Raw genomic sequence first — 26250 nt, forward strand, 5'->3', positions numbered from 1 at the left:
AATAGGAGTAAAGTTCCTTTCTGACCTCCTCAGAACATCTGGTTCTTCATCTCCAGTAACTTTATCAATGATTTCTACCTTCATACTGGGAATATTTGCAGAGTTCCAGGTCCTTGAAGTCTCCTGGAGAAAGTTCTAGAGTAGACCTCCAACAACTGGAGAGTTCTAAAGTAGACCTACCAACAACTGGAGAAAGTCCTTGAGTAGACCTACTGACAACTGGAGAAAGTTCTAAAGTAGACCTACTGACAACTGGAGAAAGTTCTGGAGTAGACCTACCGACAACTGGAGAAAGTTCTAGAGTAGACCTACCAACAACTGCAGAAAGTTCTTGAGTAGACCTACCGACAAGTGGAGAAAGTTCTAAAGTAGACCTACTGACAACTGGAGAAAGTTCTAGAGTAGACCTACCAACAACTGCAGAAAGTTCTAGAGTAGACCTACCAACAACTGGAGAGTTCTAAAGTAGACCTACCAACAACTGGAGAAAGTTCTCGAGTAGACCTACTGACAACTGGAGAAAGTTCTAAAGTAGACCTACTGACAACTGGAGAAAGTTCAAGAGTAGACCTACCAACAACTGCAGAAAGTTCTAGAGTAGACCTACCGACAACTGCAGAAAGTTCTAGAGTAGACCTACCGACAAGTGGAGAAAGTTCTAAAGTAGACCTACCAACAACTGCAGAAAGTTCTAGAGTAGACCTACCGACAACTGGAGAAAGTTCTCGAGCAGACCTTCTTGTGGTGATTTTGAATGTTTTTCTTTGCATATTTGAACCTTTCAGGGTATTTTTGACTCTTTAGGATGATCTTGTTTCTTATGTGGTACTTTTGGCCATTTTGTGGTTATTTAGCATGTTTTTGGGCACAATGAGTTTTTGTTGCAATTTCACCTGTTATGTGATTTTGGGTGGTTTTTCTGGCATATTTGAACCTTTCAAGGTAGTTTTGGCTGTTTTCGGGGTAAATCTGGCCATTTTTTGCGGGTATATTTGAACATTTCTAGGTTATTTTGGCTCCTTTAAGGTTAATTTTGCAATTTTTTTGTGCTGAATTTCAATTTGTCACAAATTCACCCATTTGTGGGAATTTTGGTATTTTTTGTGTTTATTCTGGGTGTTTTTCGTGCCATGTTTAAACTTTTCATGGTAGTTGTAGCTCTTTTCAGCTTTAGTGATTTTAATGAAGTTTTTAACCAGAACTCAGCTGTGCTTTTCCTCCTAAAACAAACGGATGTCAGTAGGTATACTGCAGAACTTTCTAGAGGCAAAGTTCTAGAGTATACGTACCGACAACTAGGTATACCTTAGAATTTTCTACGAGGAAAAGAAAGCTCAAGAATACACCTACAGATAACTGGAGTGGTCAGTGGGTTTACTGTAGAAAGTTCCTGAATGAACAGTCAGTTAATTACCCAACTGTTTTAAAACATCTTCATTAAGTTCTGTTTAGATTTGACCTTTTTTACTTTAAAAGTTCCTCAAAATGACAATTTCGGACTCGTTTACCTCCAGGCTCATTTCCTCATTGATTTCTCTAAAATGTGACTAGTTTAGTCCTCAGATATTCAGTTTACATCAGTAAAACAGAATGTTCCCTCCAACCTCCAGAGAACCAGTAAAACAAAAAACACGGATTAATTGTCAAGGCATCTTTTGTTTTATTCTTATTCATTTTTTTTGACTCAACAAAAAAAAAAAAAAAAAAAAACGTTGGGACTTTAGTGGAAAAAAACGTTAATGCAAAAGAAACTTCCAAAAGTCACAAATGCAGCAACTTGATTTCAACAACAGAATTAAAAAAAAAAAAAAAAAAAGAAGGGCGGTTCGGTAGGGGGTCGGCTGGATCTCCATCAACAGGAATGTAGAATGGCAGAGGGGCGGGGCCTACAGGGTGGGGGCGTGGCTACAGGAAGCAGGAAGGGGCAGGTGTTGAGCTCAGAGCTGCCCGCAGTCGGCAATGGCGAGCTTGGAGCTGGTTTTGCCGCTCTGGCTGCCTTTGGCCTCCATGGCCTTCACCACATCCATCCCCTCTACCACGCTGCCGAACACCACGTGCTTCCCGTCCAGCCTGAGGACAGAAGAGACGAAGTTTAAAAAAAAAAACAAAAAAAAAACAAACAACCTGATTGACCAAAACAGCAGAAACAACTCAGGCTGAACTGCAGACAGTGTTTCTATAGAGAGGAAACATGGTAGGAGCATCAGGAGAACCAACTGGAGGTTCTGGAAGATGTTTCTTGAATGTCTTCAGAACCTGAGCTAACAAACAAAACAAAGAAAAGCATTACACTAAAAAAGGAGAGAAGCTGTAGAAATCTAAAGTTTCCGTCACGAGGAGCCTCCATGTTCTCCAGTCCTGACATCATGTTTCCTAGAAGACGTCTCCACAGATCTAGGCTGTGTCCAAAATCACATACTAACGTACTACATACTACATACTCAATGAGTATATACTGTATACTACGTACTATAAGTATGATTAGAACCGTTCACACTGTAGTATACTACTCCGTTTCCCATAATGCATTTCAAACCTCCGACGACAAAAACCGGAAGTACGGCTATCAAATATCTCGGCTGAATGCCGGCTTCAGGTCGATTTTACGCTAACAAACAGTCGCATAATTAATGTGGTAATTTCAAGCCGGCACTCCTCATGCAGTTATTAGCCAGATTATGTGAATCGTTTCAATTGTAGCTGCAGACTACTGGAGGTAGCTGCTACTTGTTCTGTATGCAAAGCGAGCTGCTTCAACTAGCTGCTAGCATTCAGTAGCACGTTGTGAGGCGTCTGACAAATTTAAAACGTTGGTCAGAAAACGCCTATTTCTCAAATCTGTGGGGTGATTAGGATGACTACTTAACCACATAAAATAAAAATCGCCGCGGTCCGGCCACAGATCCCGCGGAGGCTTGCATTTCGGTGGATAGCTCGCAAAGCATTATGGGGCGGTTGAGTATGACTAGTGTGGTCACCGCGCATACTTAAAATTTTTCCGGACATACTATACATCCGGGTATTTCTCGCGTACTCAATCTATTCATACTATCCAGTGTGAACGCACTACATACTTATTTTGACGTCACACTTAGTATGAGTAGTACGTTAGTATGCCATTTTGGACACAGCCCTAGTTTCTCTAGCTCCAGATGTTCTGGGTTCCTACCAGGCGGTCTTGGATGTGCAGATGAAGAACTGGGACCCGTTGGTGTTGGGGCCGGCGTTGGCCATGGACAGGATCCCGGGGCCAGTGTGCGTCAGCTGGAAGTTCTCGTCGGCGAACTTGGTGCCGTAGATGGACTTGCCACCGGTTCCGTTGTGGTTGGTGAAGTCGCCGCCCTGGTGTTCAGAAAAGAAAACATTAAAAATCAGAGGCTGAACCAGTGGAGGAAATGACCTATCCAGATCTGGAGAGTCAGGAAGGACTTTCTGCATTTGGTTTTCAAAATAAACACATTTGAGACGTCCTCAGAAAGTCATCGTCTGCCTAACTGAATATAATAATAAATAAACTCCATCTGTAGCTTCAGTTTAACGGCAAAGAAAAGCATCCCATCAAAAAAAATTACATACAACAAAAAAGCAAAAAACTGACAAGAACATGGACACTAAAATAAAAAAAAACTGACAAAGACAAAAAAACAAGATGACAATACAAAACAAAACAGTATTTAATCCATTTTTTAGGCTTCAACTTGAGGATTTGGTTCATATCAGAGCTGCAAAGACCAGCTGATGGGCAGGAAACTGATCAGTTGCCGTTCATTTTAGTCATTTTCTGGACAAAACTGGTTGAATTTGTGCCATCTGGAAACTCAGATTTGAAGTTTTTCTTTGCCCTAAACCGAAACTACAGGTGGATTTTACTCAGAACTCAAAGTTCTCATGTCTCAAGCGTCTAAAACGAGCTCCGTTTAGAAAACTGAATCCTCCCCGACTCCCCAAACATCTAGACACTGCGTTACTAAACCTCACCTGGCACATGAAGTTGGGGATGACGCGGTGGAAGATGGAGCCCTTGTAGCCGAAGCCCTTCTCGCCGGTGCAGAGGGCGCGGAAGTTCTCGGCCGTCTTTGGAACCACGTCAGGACGGAGCTGAAGGAACAAAAGCAAGCATCAAGACAGAGGACGGGACCAACAGATTCCAGAGAAAAATGGCTAAAATTACTCCAAGTCTGCCCCAAGTTGATTAATTCTGAATACAATGTCCAAAATAACAAATCTATCTGAAATGACTGAAACCTGAAAACGTTTCCAAGAATCACTGAGAAAATGTTTGAACATTTGTTCAAAACTGCTCAAATTTCTCCAAAAGTCACTGAAAAATGATCCAAAATGACTTCAACTTAAATGTGTGAAACACATCATCAGAAACTCCCCCAGATGTGTAAAATAACTGAAATAATTGTGCTAAATGATTTCAGTCATTTTGGACTAAATGTGACTGAAATATGAAAACTTGTTGAAAAGGACAGAAAAACTGGTCAAAATGGATCAAATAAATAGAAAAAATAAATTGGACAAAGTTACCCAGAATTTGTCCAAATTGACAAAAACTTTTGCAAAACCAGCAAAAAAAAAAGCTGAAAAGTAACCATCTGAAATTATATGAACTGGCTGAAAGCTGGTCGAAAATGACAGACCTGCCAATAGTTTGAAAAATGTTTTTAAATGCTTCCACATTTGTCCAAACATTTCACATTTGTGCAATACAGTCTAAAAATGACTTCAAACCCTTACAAAACAGAATGGAAATAGCATAGATTTTTATAAATTTGGACATTTTTGGCTGATTTAATGTTTCTTTGCTAAAGCTTTAAACTATTTTGGATTGAAAACTGGAAACTTCTTGAAAATGATTGAGAAAAGTGGTCAAAAAATGGATACAATGTCCTGAAGTAAATCAAACATACTGGATAAAATGACTCAAAATGTCCAAAACGACTTAATTCAAAGTAAACGGCCCAAAATTACACTAATTTATCTGATACAACCCGAACCCGGAAACTTGCTCCAACATCACTTAGAAAGTTGTCTAAAACGGATTTAAAATTGGTCAAAAATGGCTCAAATTTCTCCAAAATATATATTAAAAAAATGTGCAAAATGACTCCAAATTCGCTAAACACGTCTGAAGCCTGGAAACTTGTTAAAAAATAACTGAGAAAATTGGTCAAAAATGGATCAAAGCTCCTAAATTAATCAAAGAAGTTCACCAAAGTGACTCAAAGTTTGCCCAGAGAGAGTTACACTTGTCAAAATAAGTCAGAAATTACAAATTTATTTAATATGACAAACTTGTTTTTAAATTAAGAAAATCTGTTTAAAAATGGCTCAAATTTCCCAAAATAAAAAGAGGCTAAAATGACTCAAAATGTCCAAAATTAACACGCTAGCTGTGAGCCAGTGATCAGACTTTCTAACTTTGCTGCATTGAGTTGATAAATCTGTTCCCAGATCGACTTCTGGCTCCGGTCGGTTTATCAGAGACGTGCAGAGCAGCTCGTTATGCAACGACGCAAACACAAACCTGCAGGTCAGAGTCTCGAAAACTGATTTACAGCCGCAATGGCAACACGTTCACAAGTTAAATATTAGTTTCACCACCAGGAGGACAGAAACCCAAAACATTCACTGAAGAAAACCAAAGTGCAGCACCGGGTCGCTGTTCTGAGACTGAATGCGACGCTGCAGCACTGCACCACGCTGCATGTCGGGGGGGGGGGGGGGGGGGCTGCTGCACGGCTTCATGCAGCAAGAACACGAGCTGCAGCTCCATAATGCAGGAGGTGGATCTGGTTACCTGAACACACCTGAGTTAATGTTTCTGGAGGTCAGAGGTTCATTTAGAGTTACAACAACTGGCATAATGACTGATCAACCACAGCTTTCTGATAGCTGCTGAGATAAAGACATATAATATTTTATCCACACGACCATTCAAAAGTTTGGGGTCACTTAGAAATGTTCTTATTTTGAAAGAAAAGCAGTTCATTTGGCAAGGAAGACAACATTAAATGAATCCTAAAGCCAGTCTAGACATTACTAGCTTGATTTTCCTCTTAATTTTTGTCTCATTTTTATTATTTTGTCCCACTTTTGCCATTTTCAGACCCATTTTGACGAAACTCTGATAACATGTTAAACTGCAGAAACCTGAAACTAAACCTATAGCTGGTCCTTGATGAGCTGCAGGTGGATTGACTCCGTCCTCCTGCAGGTCCGACATGTTTCTCTGCAGTCTGTCGGTTCCGCCCATCACGGAGCACAAAATGGCTGGACCGTTAGCAGCATGCTAACCTCCTAGCTTGCAGATATAAATAACCTCCGTAACAATGGAGCCACTATCGACGCCATCATGACTTATGTAACGTACTGCTTACTCACAGCGGCCACGCGGAGCGGCTCGACGGGTACATCCGCATTTTTACGCCAGATAGGGCTCCCCTCCCCCCGCTGTCAGACAGCGCCGGAGCCGCGGAAGTTTCCAGAACCGCTGCATCGGATCAGCTAACATGCTAAAGTAAATACTGATGCTCACACCGAACTGTGGTCTGAATGCTTCCCACATCTGGGCTGAAATCACGGGGAGCAGCGGAGGTCCGGCGGTGCTGGAGGCCACAGAGCTGCAACAAAGAACCGCGCGGGCACACGGCGTCCGGTTAGCATAAGCTGCGGCTGCTAGCCGGCAGGACGGCCGGCCTGCTCTCTGCGGGGCGGTGGGCTTAACACACGGGGATTAAAAAAAAAAACTGAACACTGACTCAGAGTTCACAGACGAAACGGTCCCGGTGCAGCTAAATCAGAATGACACCCCGATTGCAAGACAGGATTGAGACTCGCGTTTTAATTACTGCGGTATAACGATGCAGCTCCCACCACAGAACCATTAGCTCACTGTTAGCTTACTGTTACCCCTCCATTAGCTCAGCGAGCAGGGCTGGCTAGCAGCCACAAACACGTGCACATAGTCCCGCCATGACATCGGTGACAGACTGGGCGAACTGTCTGACGCGGAGTCGCTCAAGCCGCCGTTCACTCAGCGTCGGAGCCGTTAACCGACCAGACGGACACCGAGCAAAGCGGCTCCTCCAGCACCATTCAGCTGCCCGCAGGCTAACCCTCCTCCACCCTGCCCCCTGACACTCGCTACCGGCGACACGCTGCCTATGGCGGCCACTCACCTCCATCACGATCCGGCCAAGCGACTTGCCGTCGGTGGTGATGTCGAAGAAGACTCTGGGGTTGGCCATTTTACGGCTGCAGCGGAGACGGTGACTGAGAGTTTTCCGGTGAGGGGATACGGCGGGCCGCGAGGAACCGAAAAAGATGGAGGTGCGTGGATTAATTTTATATAAGACGCCAGTGGGAGGCGGGAAACCCCAGCGAGCCAATGAGTGACGCGGAGGGATTATACGGACACGCCTTTCAGCCAATGAGCAGCCGGAGCGGCAGAGTTTGGTTTTTACTGGTCTTTCATTTACCGACACATTTCATGGTGCGTTCGATTCTATCATCGGGCGGAGCCGCCGGTAGGTTTCCGGTCTGTCACCGCGTGACTCCGCCCCGTTTCGGTGTCCCAGTACAAAAACTAAATCGATGTGTACCGGAGCAGCGCGCGCCACAGGTGACTGACAGCTGTGGCTTCCAATCGGCGCAGCGCACGCAGAGACTGAACGTCGAGCCCTGCAGTGGGAGCGCGCTCCCGCTGTCGGGGTTAAACGTAGGTGCGCGGTCACGCGGTCAGGGCGCGGTCCGTCCTGTTCTCTGCACGCGGAACAAAGTTAATGGAAAGTTTCTGCAGTGACGTCACACAACGCTGCCTTCAGAGCTCAGTTTCGCCCAAAAATAACCTGAAATTAACCCAGAAATAACCTGAAAATAACCAAAAACTAAACCAATAATAACCTGAAATTAATCCAAAGGTAACCCAAAATTAACCGGACAATAACCTGAAATAAACCCCATAATATCTTCAAATAAATGGTTGAAGTTAGTGAAAATGTCAGCTAAAAATAACAATGGTTAACTCTAAGTAGTTATAAGTGACTAATAGTTAACTTACAGCAACAATAATACGCTAACAGCAATGACAGGTTGGTCAAAAATAATAATTTAGCTGTTAAATAGCTAAAAGTAAAGGATCAGTGGTAGAATCAGTCACTAAATGTAATGATGGTAGCAACAATGTGAATGTAGCTAAACACTGACTGTTCACTGGTATTAGTGATGCTAACAGAGTTAAATAATTCTCACTAAAGGCCAGTAAACAGCTAGAACATGACAGAGCTCTGCTGCTCAGCTGACTGTTTTAATAATCCACTCTTTGTTTCAGAGACTTTCAGAGAAAATGTCAGCGTTCTTTAACGGCAGTGTCTCGGTTGGAAAGATTTGCTGTTTCTTCATCTGATGTGATAAAAAACTGAACATCTTCTGCACTGAAAAATGATCTGAACCTGAACGACAAGTTCCAACGTGTTTTAGACGTCTGTCCAACTGAAAACATGAAGTTTTAACAGTCAACAGCAGTTTGACATTTTCTCTGAGTAAAATCATCAACAACCAGAACCACGAGCAGTTTCAATCAGAATCCTTAATATTCAAACTTTGTCTTTCATATAATTGCAAACAAGCTAACTTATATACAGTTTTAAAAAAGAAAGGACAAATAAATGTTAATAAAAACCATTAATATTTGTATAAACAGAGATTTTTAATGTGGACATTATTTACAGTAAATCATGCTTTAGTTTTCATAGTTAATGTCTAAATTAATACTTTGTTTTGTGATTTTATGAGTTATTATTTGTAATTTAACAAAACAGGGAACATCTGTAGAACACCAGTGCATTGTTCAAAAGTTTATTTTCTTTCTTTTCCTTTATTTGAAAAAATGTTTGTGTAAAATAAGACAAGAATGGTTCAAAGTAACTCACACTCCTCATACATTATTAAAACTACTCCCAAAACACTGAAAATTTGTGCAAGATAAGACAAAGATGGTCCAAAATAAGTTAAAGAAGATCCAAAATGACTTGAAATCTGTCTAGAATGACTCAAAAATGTCAAAAAAAAAAAGATTTCACATCTGTCCTAGAAGAATCAAAATCAGTATAAAATAAGATAAAAATGGGATAAAATGATTTCAAATCATCCAAAATCACATTAATGGAACATTGTTGGTCCTTGAAAATGGAAAAAAAAACTTCAGAATGTCCAATCCAGGCTGGTCTAGTGTCTCCATAATGTTCCTTTAAGTGTATATCTATGGATGGATCCATGTTTCCACTAAAATCCAGTCTTTGGTCCACATTTCTCCACCTGTTGAGGCTCTAACATCAGTAGAATCTGAAGTTGGACCACACAGAGGCTGGACACTTGTCCAAACTGACTCAAAATTTGTCTAAAAGAAGATCAAGGCTATCCAAAATAACTAAAAATCTTTGTTTAAAAAAGTCATGAAATTTGTCCAAACTGATTTAAACCTGTCAAAAATATCTTTTCAAAGTTATTCAAACTGTGCCCCAAAAATATTGTCCAAAATAACTCAAAACTTTCAGAAATCTCTTGAAACCTGTCAAAATTACTTAAAATTGTCCCAAATAACCTGAAATCTGCCCAATCTATCTTCAAATGTGTCCAAAATAAGATAAAGATTGTTCAGAAATGACAAAAAGTGCTACGACCACCATGCTTCATCATGATGCTGCCTCCACCATGCTTCAATCATGATGCTGCCACCACATTGCTTCAATCATGATGCTGCCACCACCGTGCTTCACATCATGATGCTGCCTCCACCGTGCTTCAATCATGATGCTGCCACCACCATGCTTCAATCATGATGCTGCCTCCACCGTGCTTCAATCATGATGCTGCCACCACCATGCTTCACATCATGATGCTGCCTCCACCGTGCTTCAATCATGATGCTGCCACCACCATGCTTCACATCATGATGCTGCCTCCACCGTGCTTCAATCATGATGCTGCCTCCACCGTGCTTCAATCATGATGCTGCCACCACCGTGCTTCAATCATGATGCTGCCTCCACCGTGCTTCAATCATGATGCTGCCACCACCGTGCTTCAATCATGATGCTGCCTCCACCGTGCTTCAATCATGATGCTGCCTCCACCATGCTTCACATCATGATGCTGCCTCCACCGTGCTTCAATCATGATGCTGCCACCACCGTGCTTCACATCATGATGCTGCCTCCACCGTGCTTCCCAGCGAGGATGGTGTGTTGGTGATGTGTAGTGGTTGGTGTTTATCAAACATAGCATCTAAATCTATTTTCAATTAACTGACATGACTTTCTAGAAATCCATTTCTACTATGGTATTAGAGAGTGTTTGTTGTTATTTTATTCTGTAAAAAGCCAAATAAACGGACCAGAAGTTTAAATTTCCAAGGTGGGTGAACACTTTTCACAGGTGTGAAGTTTTTTCTACTTTGAATTTAGTTTTATTTCCCTAAAAACGACCTCGTTGCTCCTGCTGCTGTCTTGTTTCTGATTCTTTTAGAACAAACGGGAGAATTACTCGGTGTCTTTCCAGTGTGTGTTTATTAAATTACAAAGGTTATTATTTATGTTATTAGCATCATTACTGAATCATCATGTACACTTTTATCTGCTCCCAGAAGCCACTGGGGCATGGAGACGCCACGACTGTCTGGACTCTAGTCACTTTACAACATACAGAATGACAGGATGAAGATGAACCCTGGACTCTGCTCCTGGAGAACGGCCGGCCTTCATCTGGAGAACGGCCGGCATTCAGGACACCCCGAGCGCTGAGCAGCATTGGTCTTGTATCCTGTCGGTTGATGTGAGAAAATCCAGATGTGATTTTGACTGAGCCACGTGCAGGAAAACACTCCTGATCGATCATCTGGAACCTGCCGGAGAACCAGAGGAACCTGTGGATTCAGGTTCTGGTTTTTAAGATGTTAACTGGATCTCTGGGTTTGGTCAGCGCTCCATTTTCTGGACAGTTTCTGCCGGAACCTTAAGGCTGGTTTAGAACCTCGTCAACTTGAAGAACCGTCCTAAGGAACGTAGGCGGTTCTCTCAGTGTTTGTGGTTCTGCTGAAGATCCAACAGCTTCATCTGAACTCAGAGACCAGAACCAACACTTACTGGACGAAACCCCAGCAGAACAGGAACCAGAACATATGAAGAACTTTATGTTGGTGAACTTCAGAAGATCACATCGACTTTTCTTTGGTTCTAAAAATGTTCTAAGACGGTTCTGCAAGGTTCTAGTAATGTTCCCATCATTTTAAAAAATGTTCTTAAAACATCTGCTGAATGTCGCATTGAATGTTTTGTGGAAGAAAGTTCTACAACATCCATAAAAGATCTTCAGACCATCCTCAGAACACTGCAGGAAAACATTCTACGTTTGTTAATGTCACGTTACAGAAACATTCTGGTTTGAGAACGTTACTCAGTTCTCATCGCAGAACCTAAACCTCAGAGGAATCTAATCTAAACGGAGAAATGCCCTGAGAACGTTCTCTGAACATTAAAACATTCTCTGACATTCTTCTTAAAACCATCAGGTTCCTCCATAGAACTAAAATGAAGACTTTTCTGAAGAAGCAAACTCTGAAGCAACAGATTGATCAGTTCATCTTCTGATGGTCTCCAGATGTTCAGATTACAGAGAATCTCCAGCATCTGGATTAATGAAGCCATAACCAGCTGATCTGGATTAAACTAAAGCCATGTTTCCTGCAGATGTTGATCGTTGAGGTTTGTCCACCTCTAAGACGCTAATCTGACCACAGATCCATGAATATCAAAGTTCTGGGTTCAAAAAGCTGCTGAAGGTTCCAGCCTCTCTCTGTGGCTCAGTTTAAACCAGGTTCTCTTTAGGTTCGGATCTTCTCTGGACCCTCAAAGCCTTGAAGTTCACACGATTCTAACGTGTGTAGAACAGAAGCTCCTTCAAAGCTCGTCTCCACCTGTAGAACATCACACCAACATCTGGACTAGAGGTTCTGTCTCGTGTTTCCCTCCAGTAGGTCTGAGGTTCAACAGCAGCGATGGAATGAAGGATGAAGCATCGAAACACAGAATAAAAAACAATAAAATAAGTCACCATAGAGTTCAACACATCAAAGAGTTCTCAGATTTAAAGTCCTTTTCTTGTTTCCGCTTCCAGACGAAGTATTTTACAGTAAAGTCTCTGCTCTACGTCCTGCTGCTGGTCTGGTTCCAGTTACGTTCAGTTGTTCTCAAACAGCGACAGCAGGTCGTCGTTGTTGTTGTTGGGGAGGTCTGGAGGTCCGAGGTAGGACAGCAGCTCGTCTGGGTTGGTCAGCTCTGGAAGCAGCTGCAGAAATAGACATGGAGAACGTTCAACAAGGAGTTCCTCAGGGTTCTATACCAGGTTCTCTGTATTATCATTTCATAGTACACACTTGCAGTACTTTTACTTCATTAAGTACTTGCTGAGCTCAGTTCAGGTTTTGGAATCAGAGTTAAATGAATGAATAACTCCTGATTAAAGTTCTCATTTAGTGGCAATTTCTGATTTATCTGCTTTGTTGTTTAGGACGTCATTAATAAGAGCAGATTAATTATTTATTAATAAAGGCAAATTTAACTTTAATAAGCAAGACATTTTTTAAAAATGTAGACAGATTTTGACACATTTTATGAATAAAGGAATCCAAATTTACTAAGAAAATAAACCAAAGACACAGTTTTACTTTCCTCTGTATTATAATTATTATCATTCTTATTATGAGAACATAAAGTAAAATCTGCTGAATAACAGTCTCAGTCTCCGTCTGGTTCATCATTACTGCATCTATCTATGTTATTATTACATAATATATTACTATTGTTGTTGAATAAGCTGTCTGGTTTCTACTTCTTACTGCATCTGTGTTATTATCATTAATATTTATAGTATTATTATTGTAATAGAATAAAACTCTCCGTCTGGATTCTACTTATTATTGCTATGTCTATCTTATTATAATTGATATTATCGTTGCTATTATTACTATTACTACTATTGTTGTTATTATTATAGAAAAAAATTCTCCATCTGGATACCACTTATAATTTATTATTGGTATTATTCTTATAATTTTTTATTCTCATCATTATTATTATAATTATCATGATTAATGATGTTTATTATTATTATTGTTATTATCATAAATATTATTATTATGGATACCACTCACGTCCAGAGAAGGTTCTGGAACCTCTGTAGACCCGCCCAGGCTGAAGGAGCCGTCGCCTTGGAGACGGGGATTCTGGTTGCTACGCTGCATCATCTGGTTCCCGCCCCCGAGCTGGGGGTTGCCATGGAGACCCTGCGACTGCTGCTGGGAGAGAGGAGCACCATGGGAGGTGGAGTCCAGGCGGCCGGAGACGGACATCTGAGGGGACAGGAGACAGTCAGAAACCTTGTAGCGTCCCCTATTGATCACAGACTGTCGATCGATCAGTACCTGGACGGCCAGCGGGTGTGGGGGGGGCTTGTCGGGGGTGAGGAGGGCGCTGGACAGCTCCGACTGGTAGGACAGGGGTGGAGGACCGGGGGAGGAGAAGTCCCCCCCAACACCTGGAGTACCGGGACCACCGAAGTCTGAGAACCCGGCAGACTGACCGGGATAGGACGGAGCTGAGGACAGATCAATACAAGCATCAATACAATGATCAGATCAGACCCTTCTGTGAAGCTTACTTAGTGGAACGTTCCCAATAGGTTCTCTGAAGATTCAGCAGGCAGTAACCTTCAGGAAATCTCCAGGGAATGTCCTGGGAACGTTCTTTGGACGTTCTCTGAAGGTTAACAAACATCAGGGAACCATCAGAGAACGACTGGGTAGTGTTCCCTGGATGTTAGTTAAAGGTTCTCTGATGTTCCCTGAAGCAGACAGTGATTACTGAGAACCTTTAGGGATCGTTTGGGGAACGTTCCCTGGATGTTGGTCCACCCTACCTGGACCAGGGTAGTCCGGTGTGCTGCTGCTGGTCCCGCCACCTGCAGGGAGGGGGGGGTAGGGCATGGGGGAGGAGGAGGGGCCTGTGGACGAGGGGGCGGGGCCTAGTGACACGATCATCTCCATGACGCTGGGCAGAACCATGTGACTCGGGCTGAGGGTCCGGCAGCGCTTCAGAACCGGACCGTCCGACTCCTCCTTCACATGGAGGTCCGGCTTCACCGGAACCGGCTTCCAGCTGCAGACCGGATCGATGGTGATCTCCTCGTACTCAGAACTGAGGACACAATCAGAACCAGGAGGAACCGGTCAGAACCAGGAAGAACCAATAGGAACCATTCAGAACCAGGAGGAATCAAAAATAAACCAGTCAGAACCAGAAGCAATGTTTAATCATCTGGTTCCGAGGAGGTTCTTTGGAAGTTCTGAGGAGGGTTCTGACTGGTCCATTGGGTTTTATCTGCTATACTTGTAGAAGTTCCACTGAAGGTTAAAGCTTTCTTACTTCTGGACGTAGATGAGGATCCCCAGCATGTACTGGTCCACCTCCAGACCCTCCAGAAGAGCCGTTTTACTGAACAGAACCAAACACAAGCTGGTTATTCTACTGGAGGTACACTTAGGTCATCATTACAGCTGATTGTTATTATTAGTCATCTAAATATACTCTGAACGTTCTTATCATGTCTATTATTACTATATAACATCTATGCTGTCAGATGTTCCTACTTGCAGACGGGACACCTCCAGGTTCCTCTCTCACAGTTCAGCTGAAGGTACGACTCCAGATCAAAGCACTGAAACAAACGGATCAATTAGTAAACCCGGTCCTGATCAATAGGACTGATTGGTCAGTTAAGGGCAGGGCTGTGATTGGCTCCCACCTGGACGTGTCGACAGTCGTGTCCTCTGGCGGGCAGCTGGATGCGGCGGAACGTGATTGGACACTTCAGAGAGACTCTGATGGCCGTCTGCTCCACTCCGTCCTCTCCGTTTAACCCGGGGGTTCCAGGGATGGAACCGCTGCTGAAGTTCCTCTTTACTGAAACACACACACAGTAATGCATTAGTACTACTAGTACTACTACTATTAATAATGAAACACACACAGTACTGCATTAGGTCTCAACTAGTACTAATACTAGAAGTACTAATACTGAGACTAACAGAGAATTTAATTCAAAGGTCCAACATCAACAGAAACCTGCTGATCAGCTCATAAATCTGCTGATACTACTCGTACTATTAGTACTACAGATACTACTAATACTGAGCTGGGACTACCACTAATAGTACTATCTATGTATATGTATATAGACAGATTGCATAGATAGATCAGATACACTCACTGTCCTTAGATAGATGGAAAGATATGGATAGGTAGATATGGATAGGTAGATATTGATAGGTAGATATTGATAGGTAGATATGGATAGGTAGATATTGATAGGTAGATATTGATAGGTAGATATTGATAGGTAGATATGGATAGGTAGATATTGATAGGTAGATATTGATAGGTAGATATGGATAGGTAGATATTGATAGGTAGATATTGATAGGTAGATATGGATAGGTAGATATTGATAGGTAGATATTGATAGGTAGATATGGATAGGTAGATATGGATAGGTAGATATTGATAGGTAGATATGGATAGGTAGATATGGATAGGTAGATATGGATAGGTAGATATTGATAGGTAGATATGGATAGGTAGATATGGATAGGTAGATATTGATAGGTAGATATGGATAGGTAGATATTGATAGGTAGATATGGATAGGTAGATATTGATAGGCAGATATGGATAGGTAGATATTGATAGGTAGATATTGATAGGTAGATATTGATAGGCAGATATGGATAGGTAGATATTGATAGGTAGATATGGATAGGTAGATATGGATAGGTAGATATGGATAGGTAGATATGGATAGGTAGATATTGATAGGCAGATATTGATAGGCAGATATTGATAGGCAGATATGGATAGGTAGATATGGATAGGTAGATATGGATAGGTAGATATTGATAGGTAGATATGGATAGGTAGATATTGATAGGTAGATATTGATAGGTAGATATGGATAGGTAGATATGGATAGGTAGATATTGATAGGCAGATATGGATAGGTAGATATTGATAGGTAGATATGGATAGGTAGATATTGATAGGTAGATATGGATAGGTAGATATGGATAGGTAGATATTGATAGGCAGATATGGATAGGTAGATATGGATAGGTAGATATGGATAGGTAGATATTGATAGGTAGATATGGATAGGTAGATATGGATAGGTAGATATTGATAGGTAGATATGGATAGGTAGATATTGATAGGCAGATATGGATAGGTAGATATTGATAGGTAGATATTGATAGGTAGATATTGATAGGCAGATATGGATAGGTAGATATTGATAGGTAGATATGGATAGGTAGATATTGATAGGTAGATATGGATAGGTAGATATGGATAGGTAGATATGGATAGGTAGATATTGATAGGCAGATATGGATAGGTAGATATGGATAGGTAGATATGGATAGGTAGATATGGATAGGTAGATATGGATAGGTAGATATTGATAGGCAGATATGGATAGGTAGATATGGATAGGTAGATATGGATAGGTAGATATTGATAGGTAGATATTGATAGGTAGATATGTATAGGTAGATATTGATAGGTAGATATGGATAGGTAGATATGGATAGGTAGATATGGATAGATTTAGAATGTACTGTTCCGTACTCTTGGTGACACAGTGCTCTGCAGGCAGCAGCCTCTTCTTGATCAAACCCTGAAGAACGGATCGAACTGATGGACGATGAACCAGCTGGAGGACGAACAGGTGAGACTGAGGACAGAGAGACAGCAGGTTACACCTGATCATAGGTTAGTGATCACAGAGTCTGATTATTGATCATCAGTCTGTGATGGAATATTCTGTTTATCTCCTCTCTGACAGTAAACTGAAAGTGTTTGGAAAAAAAAAGATGATAGATGTATGTGTATGTAAATCTATCACAAATGTATGTATGGTACATAAATGTGTGTGTTCTTACACAGCAGCAGGCCGTGACGGTGATCTGGATGGTGTTTCTTCCCGGCTGACACACCTGCTTCAGGTACAAAGGCTTATGGGAGGTTTTATTGTCGCCTCTCTCGATGGTGAGAGGAGTCGCGTTGACGCTCACCTGAGGACAGACAGGAAGTAGACGCAGGTGATGCTGAGCTCCAACCAATCAGAGCAGAGAAAAAAGATCAGCAGCAGGAGTCTGACCTGGACGGAGGCCGGCCAGTTGGTGTTCATCTGCCGGTCCTCGTGGTGGTAGCACTTAAACTGCAGCTCCAGGTCGGGTCTGAAACAGGACACACGTTTTACTTCATCACACATCAATAGAACTGTCTGTTGTTTGTTGTTACTGCGTGTTGTGTACTGCTGTTGTTTACTGTTGTTGTTTACAGCATGTCGTTACCTCAGGATGAGTGTTTTGTAGACGGTGTCTCGCAGCTGGAAGACGTGGTTGCTGACGGCCAGGTTGTGCTCTAATCTGAAGGGCTCTAGGACCACACCGTCTCTCACCGGAAAGGTCAGCCGCAGGTCGTCGCTGGGGTTACCTGAGGACAGGAAGTCACCGCGGTCACGCTTCCTGTGACATCACTACTGACAATAATAACACTGTTGATAACCAGACTATTTAACTGATAAAAATCCCGTTATTAAACTGATATTATTCTGATGGTTTTAATGAATTTATTTCTGAATAACTTTCACAGTTAATAATCTGATTATTTCATTACATCAAAGATGAAATTTAAATCCACTGATAATAAAAAATAATGTGATTATTTAACAGATGAGAATAAATCAGACCTTTTGTGGGACTAATCTGATTGTTTTACTGATAATAAAAACGTTATTTCACCGACAATCTAATGATGTCACATTTAGTCTAATAATCAGTTAACGATATTTATTTGTTGCCAACTGTCAGGCTGCTCCTCTTTTTATTTAACCAGTGATTTCATTAAACATGATCATTTTTACATATATCTCCCTATATTGATAATAATCTGATTATTTAGTTCTGTCTGTCGATAACCAGATGTGACATTTCACTGACTCAGACTAATGACACTTCCTGCATCTGATCGATGGACCACCTGCTGGTTATTGATCACCTGTGGGTGGGGGCGGGGCCAGGCTAGCCATGTTGGGTTTGATGTCGGGCAGGAAGGACGAGGGCGGCGGCTTAACGTCACTGTTGCCTGGCGACATGTAGGGCGGCGCCATGGAGCTGCCGGGGGTGATGGGAGGGGTCGGGTTTCCAGGAACAGGAGAGGAGGGGTAACCTGGCAACCCTCGCCCCGGCTACCAGAGAGACAGACAGACGGAGGATAAAGATTAATACCCAAATAAAGCCATGAGTCAGAACAGTCCCCAAAAATACAGAAACATCTTCATAATACACAAAATTTGTTCTAATATATGAATATTTTCATAATACAAGAAGTCATCCTAATACTAAAAAAGTCCTCATAATCAACAATAGTCCTGATACAGCAGAAAAATGATCATTATACAGAAATGTTCTTATAGGTTATGATTGTTTGCAATAAACAAAAAAGCCCTCACAACACAAAGTCCTTGTAATACAGAAAAGCTCTCATAATATATTTTCACCATACAAGAAGTCTATGTAACACAAAAAAGTACCTGTAAAACTGGAAGCTCTACATACTACAGAAGAGTCCACTTAATATTAGGGCTGGACCCGAATATCCCGAATATCTGTTCACTACGGCGGTATCTGGATATTAATTTTGGTGTCCTGATAACACACAAAAGTCCTGATAACACACAAAAGTCCTGATAACACAGAAAAAGTCCTGATAACACACAAGTCCTGATAACACACAAAAAGTCCTGATAACACACGAAAAGTCCTGATAACACACAAAAGTCCTGATAACACACAAAAGTCCTGATAACACACAAAAGTCCTGATAACACACAAAAGTCCTGATAACACACAAAAAGTCCTGATAACACACAAAAGTCCTGATAACACACGAAAAGTCATGATAACACACGAAAAGTCCTGATAACACACAAAAGTCCTGATAACACACAAAAGTCCTGATAACACACAAAAGTCCTGATAACACACAAAAAGTCCTGATAACACACAAGTCCTGATAACACACAAAAGTCCTGATAACACACTAAAGTCCTGATAACACAGAAAAGTCCTGATAACACAGATAAAGTCCTGATAACACACAAAAAGTCCTGATGACACAGAAAAGTCCTGATAACACACAAAAAGTCCTGATAACACAGATAAAGTCCTGATAACACAGATAAAGTCCTGATAACACACTAAAGTCCTGATAACACACAAAAGTCCTGATAACACACAAAAAGTCCTGATAACACAGATAAAGTCCTGATAACACACAAGTCCTGATAACACAGATAAAGTCCTGATAACACACAAAAGTCCTGATAACACACAAAATTCGTCACGATACATGAATGTCTCGATGATAGTGGAAAGTCTTTAAATTATAGGAACATCCGATGTTATTAGAATTACGGAAATGTCCTCATATGACTGAAAGTTACCTTGGGGTAGAAAAGTCCTTATAAATCACCATAAAACTGAAAAGATCTCACATTAAAATTGAAATATCTAAAAGCTCTCACCCCAGACGGCTGGTTGAAGGAGTTGTAGACTCCAGCGGCGCCCCCTGTGGTCAAAGTGTTCAAACCTCCACCCTGACCATTAAACTGGTCCTGCTGCTCAAACAATAACAGATCATTCAGTATCAGTTATTGATCTGCTCCATGCAGCTTTTATGATCATTAATTCATTTACACAAGGTCAGATGAACTAGCTTAGCCTGCTAATGCCGCTAACCTTGTAGTACTGTGAGTTGGGGGGTCCGGAGGGGGGTACTGTGGGAGGGGCATCTTGTGGCTCTGATAGGAAGGGGAGGAGCCAGATCGCTGGGGGGCGGAGCCTGGACCTGTAGGTAAACACACAGAAACAACTGTGAGGCCAACAGTGTTTGTGCTAAGCTAAGCTATCACTGCATAGTTTAACTCTAAACTGTGTTTTATTCTTTAATTCATTATTTAGTCTCACCTGGTTTCATTGAATCAGTTTTTACTGGAGAGTTACTGGCTAAGCTAAGCTAATGGCTAACAGAACTCTTTAGATGCAGTAAAAACAGGAAAGGTTTGATTTATGGACTATCTGGAGATCTTTAGTGTTGGAAATCTCACTTCTATCATATGGCCTTTTCTAAACCATATTGGTTGGAACTATTTGATCTTGTTTATCTGCCTGGGTGGTTCTGGTCTCTAATAATAATTGTTAATAATCTAGTATTACCTGGGTGGTACTGCATGTTGGGTCCAGAATACGGTCCTGGTCCGGCATGGCCCCCTACTGCTGAACCCGGCATGGACCCACCGGTTCCTCCAGAACCAGACATGACGTTCACATTGGACCCGACCGGAACACTGTACTGCTGAGACATTCCTGGGAAAGACTGAGGACAGAAACTAGATTCAATATTCTGCTTTGGAGCTCAGTAAATAAATATGAAATAGATATAAAATCAATATAAAATAAATATAAGATAGAAAAAAATATAAATATAAAATAAACAAAATAAATATAAAAGACAAAATAAACATAAGATAAATATAAAGATAAATTCAAAAATAAATATAAAACTGATATAAAATAAATAAAAAATAATTATAAAATAAATTTGAAAATAAATACAAACGTTATTTAATTATAATATAAACATAAAATATAAAATGACTTTTAAATAAATATAAATTGTTATATACAGCTCCCTCCATAATTATTGGCACCCCTGGCTAAGATGTGTTGAAAAGCCTTAAAATAAATTCTATTTTTATTGCAGAAGCATACTCTCATGCTGAAAATTGTAGAAAACGTATTCTAGGAGAGATTAGGTGCTGTTCAGGGATACATCAGGGGTGCTAATAATTGTGGCACACATGATTTCATGTAAAAGAATTATTTCTAAATGTGTGATTTTTTTCCCCCACTGAATAAATGAACTTGAATTAAAGGTCGGATTTTCCTCTTTTTTCCATTGTGGTCCTATAGTATTTAGAAAAAAACTGAATTTATTACAAGCTGAAGAACCCATCTTAACCAGGGGGAAAATAATTATGTAGATAAAAAAAATTGTAAAATAAAAAATAAACATAAATAAAAATATAAAAAGATAGAAAATGATATAAAATAAATAGAAAACAAAGATACAGTGGCTATAAAAAGCAGGTTTAATCTGATCTCTCCACACCTCAGAGCTGTAGGGACGTTTCAGACCCTGTGGGGGTCTCAGGTGTCCCTGCTGAGGTCCGTGGCCGTAGTTTGGGGGCTGGGGGACCCTCTGTGGACCCCCTCCAGACCCGTACATGGGGCCCATGGAGGGCGGCCCCCTGCTGGGCCCCGGACCGGGACCCATACCTCCTGGAGCCATGCCTGGGGGGCCGCGGGGGCCGCTGTGGGCCATGAACTGGTTGTTGTAAGCCGGACCCCCCATCTGGAAACAGAACAGACCCGATGACATCACACATACTGATGACATCACAGTGGTGATGTCAGGGCTTCTTGATGCTTTTATTTTCATTTCTCATCATTATTTTCCAGTTTTATTGGATTTCTGCAGCTCTGTCTTTGATTCATTCTTATTTTTCGGCTTCTTTTAATGTTCATTTAACAACGTTTCTGGTTTTTGGTGCTTCTCAGCTCATGTAGTCGATGGAAGCTCTGATTTCACTCCATCACTGCACAAACAGAAGATAAGAACCAAAGATCTTATTTGTGCCTCAACAGATCTGACGTTTACCACCAGAATAATGCAGCTGAACACTTCCAGGTCTGGATTTTCATCTCCTGTCTGTTTAGTTTAAAACTAAATGTTAAAACAATAAATGAATCAGGTTTATATGAGGCTGTCTGACTGATCTCTGAACATTTTACCCCCTTTAAAATGATAGTTTGAAAAATGTTCCTAATTTTTAATCAAACCAGCTAAAAGTTTTCTTCCCTGAAACCATTTTTACAAGCGAACAGGATATTCTGTTCTGTTCAGGATTATTGATTATTTTCTGTTATTTGATCCATAAAAGTTCCTCATATTAAGCAAACGCTGTCTTACAGTTTAATTTACTAAACATGGTCGTATTATCTGCTGTTGAGGATGATTTCTGTGTTTTATTAATATTCAGTTCTGTTCATGAACTACTGAAAATGACATCATGAATGCAGATTAAAAGGACAAAGAGAAAAATGAAGGAATAGTCATGATTATTAAGTTTTGTAAATTACAAATATAATGTATATATAAAGGATATAAAATAAATATAAATTAGAAATAAAATAAATATAAAATACACAATAAACAGAAAATAGATAAGAAATAAATATTAAATAGATATAAAATCAACAAAAAATAGAAAAATATAAGAAAAAATAACATAAAATAATTCTAAAACCGATGTAAAACAAATCTTTAAAAGATATAAATCTAAAATAGATATAAAATAAATCTAAAAGTTATAAAATAGATATATTAGAAATAAATGTAAAATAAACAAAACAAATGCAAAATTAATCAAATAAATCTAATATAGATATAAAATGAATATAAAAGATATTAAAGATAGAAATAAAACTAAAATAAACAAAAAGCAAAAAATAAAATTATGAAACAATCTAAAATAGAAATAAATATAAAATAAATATAAAATAGACATGAAATAAATCTAACATATAATACATATAAAATAAATACAAAGAATATAAATTAGAAATAAAATAAATCTAAAAAAGATAAAATAAAGCTAAAACATATCAAATAAATATAAAACAGATATACAAAAAATAAAATAACATAGAATAAATAAAATACATATTTAAGATATGAAATAGATACAAATTAAATCTAAGATAGATGTAAAATAAATATAAACTTATAATAAAATAAATAGAAAACAAATATCCTGCAGGTTGAATCTGATCCGGTTTATTCTCTGCAGAGTTGTGGGACGTTTCAGTAAAACTAAGTTTTCTAAATAATCTCTTAGACGACCAGCAGGGGGCGCCGTGACTCAGCTGGTCTCCATCCAACCAATCAGCAGCCTCCTCCTCCTCCTCCTCCTCCTCACCTGTCCGTAGTTCATCTCCTGGTTCTGTTTCTCCTGAATGGCAGCAACGGTTGCCGTGGCGGTGGCGGTTGCCGTGGCAGCGGCAGCGGCGACGGCGGCGGCTGCAGCGGCCTGAGTGAAGTCAGCAGAACCTCTGGAGCCTCCGGGGTTGGACGGGTAGCTGCAGGGTTTAGTTCACACAGTTAATGCAGATCAAACATCAGCTGAAGGAGCCAGAAACAACAAACACAAGTATGCAGATTACAGATTAGAACTACTGATGAATATGTTCTAAAGTTCTCTTTTCTGATAACCTGATGTGTCGACATGGACGGCATTAAACTGAGTTATTTTTTGTTGTTTTTCTATCAGATTAGCATTTTTTTTTCACTAGTCAAAGTAAGATTTTACCGTGACATGCATCTGTGTCATTATTGCATAAAAAGGTGCAAAAATTACACTCAGAGAAGTAAAAATGAGACAAAAAGAGGCAAAAATAACACTAAAACAACTTAAAATGGCACAAAAAAGGTACAAAATGATACAAAATGAGCAAAAATAACAAAAAGGAGCAAATATGACAAAAAAAATGGAAAAATGACACAAAAAGAAGTAAAAATGAGACTAAAGGACCTAAAAATGAGACCAAAGTTTGCAGGAATGACACAAAAAGACGCCTCTCCAGGTAAAAACTCACTGTGACTAATTTGTCGGAACAAAACCAGACGCTAACTGATAGCGACTGTGATGCTAATCCTGCTAGCATAAACGTGGTGTAGCGCCCCACCTGCCCTGGTAGCCCCCCGGTCCTCCAGCGTAGCCCCCCCCTGACCGGCCGTACATGCCCTGGTTCATGTAGCCTTTGCTGGGCTCTCCGTAGCCCTGCTGGCCCATGTAGCCTCCAGGACCTCCGGCCAGACCCGGACCTCCAGGACCCTGCATCATGGGCCCCCCTCCTGGGTTGGCCCCCGGCCCCATCACCCCTCCACCCAGACCCTACGGACACAGGACGAACTGTTAGCAGCTGGTTAGCAGACGGCAGGAACACGACTAGTTTAGCAGACTAGTTTAGCAGACTAGTAGCCCAAATGGCTAATAAACAGACACTGGGAGTACTGGTTTATTCCCCACTCAGATTACCACGTTTTACTGAGTATGACTAGTTTCTATCAACGTTGACCAGTTTATTAAACACTTTAACTAGTTTCTCAGTCATGCCTGTCCTGGCCGGTGATGTCATACCTGGCTGGCCGAGGGATTGGTCAACCCCCACACGGTGGTTACCACGGAGAGCGATCCTGTGGGCTGATTGGTCGGCTGCTGCCAGCTGGAGGGATCGTAGGGATACGAACCGTCACTGAAGACCATCAGAGGAACAGATTCAGGTTTTATAGGTGAAGTTATGAGAAAATAAAAGACGGGTATTAATAATTAATACGTCAACAATATCTGAACAAATAAGATTCATGAGGATTAGAAAAAATATTGACTAAAAAGACAAAAGTAGGATTAAAGTGATAAATGGTAAAAAGTCATAATTATGAGACGGAAAGAAAAAAAGAGAAACAAAAAGTGGAAAATTTTGATTAAAAATTAAAGATTATAAAGCAAACATTAAGTTAGAAATCAGAATTTATAAATAAAAACTAAAATAAAAAACATGATAAAACAGCCCAAGTCTGAACTATAAAACTATGATAAAAGAAAAAAGACAAATAAAAGTAAAAATTATGAAACAAAAGGCAGCAATTGGACATAAAAAAGAAAAATTATAAAAATAAGTCAGAATGGGGGAAAAAGCAAAAAATAAAATAAGAAATTTAAAAAATCTAAATTTTGACAAAAGGCAAAAATTCTGAAATAAAACGTTTAAAAGATTATAAAGAAAATAATATTAAAATAAGAAATCTAAAGATCAACAAATAAAAATGTAGATTTAATACGACATTTATGACATAAAATGTCAAAATCATGAAATAAAACGTGTGACAGAAATAAATCTAAATATTAAGAATAAAAACTCAGCTTTGACCTTAATAACTAAAGGCTGGGATTAAAATGTGGATGTCTGAGTAAAGGGCTTCAGGTGAGTTTACCTGTGAGGGTTGTTGGCCAATCCAGCCTTCATCTGGTTCAGAGGGTTCATGGTGGGCGGAGCCACGGTCCGATCAGACAGACAGACGGGCTGCTGGCAGACAGACAGACAGTTAGATGGGACACTACGTTTCCCATCATCCTCTGCTGTGACACAAACTGGAGTGCCTGTATATCAGAGTGGCGACATGACGGGTCCAAAAAATTTTGGTCACGTGATCTATAGGAGCCATTTTGTTTCCAATTCATGAACGCCGGGTTTTCCTGTTAATGTTGTTTACACCACAGAGAGTAATTCTAGGTCTTTTTTCGCTTCCTAAATACCTGAAAAATGACGGGCTGTTGTGCCTTTGGGTGCACAAATCGATCGGAGAAGAGATTCCACATGTTTAGATTTCCCAGTAATAGTGAAAGAATGAAACTGTGGGAAAATAAAGTCCAGAGAGTGGGATGGAAACCGACTTCATCATGATTTTTGTGCCAGGTTAGTCCCATGTACACACGTGGACAAAATTGTTGGTACCCCTCAGTTAAAGAAGGAAAAACCCACAATTCTCACTGAAATCACTTGAAACTCACAAAAGTAACAATAAATAAAATTTATTGAAAATTAAATAATCAAAAACAGCCATTACTTTTGAATTGTTGATTAACATAATTATTTAAAAAACAAACTAATGAAACAGGCCTGGACAAAAATGATGGTACCTCTATAAAAGATTGAAAACTATTTGACCAGAGTGACATGATTAACTCAGGTGTGTCATTTAATTGACATCACAGGTGTTTCCAAACTCATAATCAGTCAGTCTGCCTATTTAAAGGGAGACAAGTAGTCACCCTGCTGTTTGGTGAAAAGGTGTGTACCACACTGAACATGGACAACAGAAAGCGAAGGAGAGAACTGTCCCAGGACATCCGAAAAAAATTATAGACAAACATCTTAAAGGTAAAGGC

The 26250-nt window shown here is 40.4% G+C and overlaps 1 protein-coding gene, 2 long non-coding RNA genes and 1 pseudogene across 11 annotated transcripts; 2 read left to right on the forward strand and 2 right to left on the reverse strand.

Moving 5' to 3' along the window:
* Positions 1 to 1636: 1636 nt before the first annotated feature.
* LOC127534653 (peptidyl-prolyl cis-trans isomerase) lies at positions 1637 to 7350 on the reverse strand. The gene is made up of 4 exons (XM_051950407.1): positions 7188 to 7350; positions 3979 to 4098; positions 3170 to 3342; positions 1637 to 2070 (listed from the first exon to the last, which is right to left on the reverse strand). Exons 1-4 carry the CDS (start codon positions 7254 to 7256, stop codon positions 1938 to 1940), a joined length of 495 nt encoding a protein of 164 aa, XP_051806367.1. The 5' UTR covers positions 7257 to 7350; the 3' UTR covers positions 1637 to 1937.
* LOC127534655 (uncharacterized) lies at positions 6264 to 12797 on the forward strand. 2 transcript variants are annotated; one of them, XR_007942887.1, is made up of 2 exons: positions 6264 to 6526; positions 10652 to 12797. It is a non-coding gene; the product is annotated as an uncharacterized LOC127534655 (long non-coding RNA). The 2 variants fall into 2 exon arrangements; XR_007942886.1 differs by lacking the exon at positions 6264 to 6526 and adding an exon at positions 7222 to 7338.
* On the reverse strand, positions 10556 to 25765 carry LOC127534651 (zinc finger MIZ domain-containing protein 2-like; annotated as a pseudogene).
* LOC127534654 (uncharacterized) lies at positions 15030 to 16811 on the forward strand. 8 transcript variants are annotated; one of them, XR_007942883.1, is made up of 5 exons: positions 15030 to 15361; positions 15446 to 15753; positions 15992 to 16089; positions 16398 to 16649; positions 16692 to 16811. It is a non-coding gene; the product is annotated as an uncharacterized LOC127534654 (long non-coding RNA). The 8 variants fall into 8 exon arrangements; XR_007942885.1 differs by adding an exon at positions 16342 to 16397 and having other exon boundaries at positions 15992 to 16075; positions 16468 to 16759; XR_007942880.1 differs by having other exon boundaries at positions 16398 to 16751.
* Positions 25766 to 26250: the final 485 nt, after the last annotated feature.

The sequence above is a fragment of the Acanthochromis polyacanthus genome, chromosome 7 (genome assembly GCF_021347895.1).
Source record: "Acanthochromis polyacanthus isolate Apoly-LR-REF ecotype Palm Island chromosome 7, KAUST_Apoly_ChrSc, whole genome shotgun sequence".
NCBI lineage: Eukaryota > Metazoa > Chordata > Actinopteri > Pomacentridae > Acanthochromis > Acanthochromis polyacanthus.